General features: G+C 49.9%; 1 protein-coding gene across 1 annotated transcript; it reads left to right on the top strand.

The window, feature by feature from the left end:
• The first annotated feature begins 325 nt into the window (after positions 1 to 325).
• Positions 326 to 2,657, top strand: bmp15 (bone morphogenetic protein 15). The gene is made up of 2 exons (XM_071897777.2): positions 326 to 686; positions 1,591 to 2,657. The coding sequence occupies exons 1-2, from the start codon at positions 326 to 328 to the stop codon at positions 2,655 to 2,657; spliced, it is 1,428 nt and encodes a 475-aa protein (XP_071753878.2).
• Positions 2,658 to 3,598: the final 941 nt, after the last annotated feature.

Below are 3,598 nucleotides of genomic sequence, written 5' to 3'. Positions count from 1 at the left end.
TTCAGTATGAAATATGTGGAAACATTATAAAAAATATTAATATATTTGCAATATGTAACACTGCAATAAAGGAAACGGCTGCCACATGACATGCCACTTTTACGCACTTTTACGCACCAATCAGCTGCGCTCTGCGCGCTGCTGCCGGTGGCTTGCGCACATCCAGCGGGTTAATTGGGGTCACCCACAAGTTCAGGAAGTCGACTGTCATGTCAGAAATAGCCGGCGATCAGGTGAGCCTGTAAATCACGCCCTCGGTGCGGAGGATGGTCGCCGACTCTAGCCTCGCCGGTGGAGCTCGCTAGCGCCAGAGGTTTTAACCGCCATGAGGGCCGCCCGCCCCCAGCGCGGCTTACTCCATGTCTGCGTCCTGTCCTGTTTCGTCTTCTTGCTGTGTTGCACCTTCACCGGAGTCGTGGCCAAGCGGAAAATGGCCTCGCTTCACCCCACGTTAAAGCGCAGCCGTCGCAGTCAGAGCCAGCACAACGCGAAGCACAAAGGCGCGCACCACCGGCCGCTGACGGACGAGCAGAAAGCGGACCAGAACCTGCAGTTCATGCTGAGTCTGTACCGGAGCGCAGCCGACCCGGACGGCAGGCCCAAGCAGCACAGGAAGTTCGGCTCCAACACGGTCCGCCTGCAGAGGCCGTCGGCGTCGTCGGTGCATTATCTGTCAGCGTCCCGAGGTGAGATAGAAAGTAAGGGAGGCAAGTCTAACCAAAGATATCTAGCTGACAAAGTACCTGCATCTAATAACTTCCACCCACCTGTAGATTAAATTCGTAGGGACAAAGTGGATCAATGACTTATGATTGACAAATGAATGTGATAAATTGTTTGACATCACCAAACTACCAGCTTAAAAGGAACGTTGGGTCCTGAATGCTCCACTGATGTGATTTTGTTTTTAGACACTGCATCCAAATACATTTCTAGAGACTTGATTTGATTTTGTCCTCTCCATTGTAATGATTAGAAGCTCCAAGATCGAATGTGGACTCACCTAGTCTAAGTTGTCGCCATTCTCTCAATTAAACAGTCTTTGGAGCTCTATTGTTTGTAGCTTTCTGATCACTTGCATGACTGAAGTTCAAGTGTACAGATGTTATTTGCATGATAAATTCCCACTGAGTTGTAGTTGATGCTGTAGACTCCTAACATTTTGAATATTATATTATTAAAAGAAGATAGCAGGATTACTGGCTTCTAATCAATAAATATATAGGCCGCTGAACATGTGCATTTCTTCAGAGATCTTCAGAGTGCAGATTTATCATCAGAGTTTTATTTCACTGTTGATTAGTACAGATCCTGGATTATTTCTGGAAAACGTGATAATAGGAAGCCTTCTTTCAATCCAAATCTTTACTGTGCCATGAGGGAAGTTTGGTTTGCAGGCTGGGTTTAAAAGTTTAATATAAAACACAACAAATCACCCTATCATATACCATACAGACAAACATAAAGAACGTGGCAGCTGATCAGGCCAGAGAGGGAGCCAGTAGGTCGATACAGAGCAAAAATAAAAAGCTCATTGGTGCTCTTTCTCTCTCTCTCTTCTCTCTTCTTCTCTCTCCTTCTCTCTCCCAGATCACCACTACACATTCACAGTACAGTACAACCTTGATACGCTTCTCTTGGACCAACTGGTCAGAGCTTCATTCGTCCACCTCCGCTCCTCTCCCTCCTCCTCGTCTTCCTCCACACCGTCCGGAGCGGCCCGGGCCCTCCAGCCGCCCCATTGCAGGGCTCAAGTCACCTCACTGGGCAAGGAGAGCCGGACGAGCCCCCTGTCCGGGAACCTGGTCACCCTGGAGCCCCATGAGCCGTGGACAGAGACGGACATCACGGCCCACGTCAGCGGACACGTCCTCCAGGGGAAGAACCAGGCCGGGGGGCGGCACCTGACCCTCACGGCCCAGTACTGGTGCACCGAGCCTGGGCACGCCGAGGAGGGTGGCGGGCTCTCCTGGTGGATGCCTTGGGGTCGATCCCAGACTCGCATGAGAGAGGGGAAGAGAAAACGGTGGAGAGGGGAAGCGTCGGAGTATCACCTTGAAGCCCCGTCTCTTCTTCTGTACCTGGACGAGCGGCGGGAAATGAAGGACTGGATGGAGGAATTGCTGGGGGCCGAAGGGGAAAACGACACCGCACGAAAAAGGCACCCCACTGTCCGCCGCCGGCGCTCCAAAGACTCGTCGTCAGCGTCATCAGACCCCAAAGATCCATCTCTGGACGCTCTCAAAGACGCCCCCACCTCCTCCTCCTCTTTCTCCACCTCCTCCTCCACCGCCTCCATCTTCTCCGAAATCCCCAACTACAAGCGCAAAACGAGCGCGCCCAAGAACCGCTGCAAGCTCCACTCCTTCCGCCTCTCCTTCGACGAGCTGGGCTGGGGCCACTACTTCATCGCCCCGCCGGTGTACAACCCCCGCTTCTGCCAGGGCGACTGTCCCAGGGTGCTGCACTACGGCTACCACTCCCCCAACCACGCCATCATCCAGACGGTCATCAACGACATGGAGGTGGGCGACGTGCCCCCTCCGTCCTGCGTGCCGTACAAATACATGCCCATGAGCGTGCTGGTGAAGCACAAGAAGAAGGTGGAGTACAGGGAGCTGGAGGACATGGTGGCCGAGTCGTGTACGTGTCGCTAGAGAGCCGGGGAGGGAGCAGAGAAGCTGGAACTGACAAAAGAAACTAATGGGGGGGGGAGGGCGAAGTAATGGATCAGTTGTTTGATCTGCAGCTCGGAGGCTAGCCATAATAGCTAGAGACTGGAAGGAGGAAGTTGTTGTGGTTTCAGTTCTTCACCATCCCTGTATTAAAGCACTTTAAAAGACAGCTGCTGAATGTAATTGAGGCCTGCTGAGAACTCTGGGTTGTGTAGATGGGAAGATGGGCCCGTTTAATTCCTGAGCGTAGCACTGCAGACTTAACAATGCCGAGAGTTCGGCTCCAGCAGCTAGGAGTAACTGTGCTGTACGGTGCTGATGAGCAAGGCTGTGCTGTTTTGTTCAATTCATAGTTGTAACGCACTTTAATGGAAAACTTCAGAATCTGAGAAAACCTACTGAGATCACTGGGGCTGGTAAATTTTGAGAGTATTTTAAGCCACTTCAGGATAACTTGACTAACTTGCTTTCAGTGGTAATTTAACTAAAGTAAATGAACTTCCAGGGTAACTTAAAACTAACGTAACTTCAGGGGTAACTTAACAAAACGTATATAAATTCTAGGGTAGCTTAATAAAATTAACTGAACATCAGGGAAACCTTAACAAAATGAATGTAATTTCAGTGTTAAATACTATACTGACAGCAGAGGAGTATTAATATTGAGATTGCAACATAATGTGACAATTTGCAATGTAGGAGCTTCACCAGTGTTATTTATTATCTAGCCTTGATTGGCAGAAGTGGTATTCGAGGTGTTCGGACCACTCTCGCTTTAAACTCAGACTTGGCTAAGGATTTATCTAGGACTTTGTGAACTGGCTCATTTGAAGATTATTATTATGTCCATGTAGGAGCCATCTTAAAATTCAACCTCAAACCCACAGCCACATTTTGAGTGTTGTCTCTGTGCGTCTGTCTGT

The sequence above is a fragment of the Centroberyx gerrardi genome, chromosome 23 (assembly GCF_048128805.1).
Source record: "Centroberyx gerrardi isolate f3 chromosome 23, fCenGer3.hap1.cur.20231027, whole genome shotgun sequence".
In the NCBI taxonomy this organism is placed as follows: domain Eukaryota; kingdom Metazoa; phylum Chordata; class Actinopteri; order Beryciformes; family Berycidae; genus Centroberyx; species Centroberyx gerrardi.
This window is presented reverse-complemented; position numbering and strand designations above follow the sequence as displayed.

What these genes read in the sequence shown, in the direction of transcription:
- bmp15 (XM_071897777.2), top strand. Translation starts at nt 326, where the DNA reads ATGAGGGCCGCCCGCCCCCAGCGCGGCTTACTCCATGTCTGCGTCCTG. An exon ending in TTATCTGTCAGCGTCCCGAG is followed by an intron (nt 687 to 1,590) that starts GTGAGATAGAAA and finishes TCTCTCTCCCAG; the next exon opens with ATCACCACTACACATTCACA.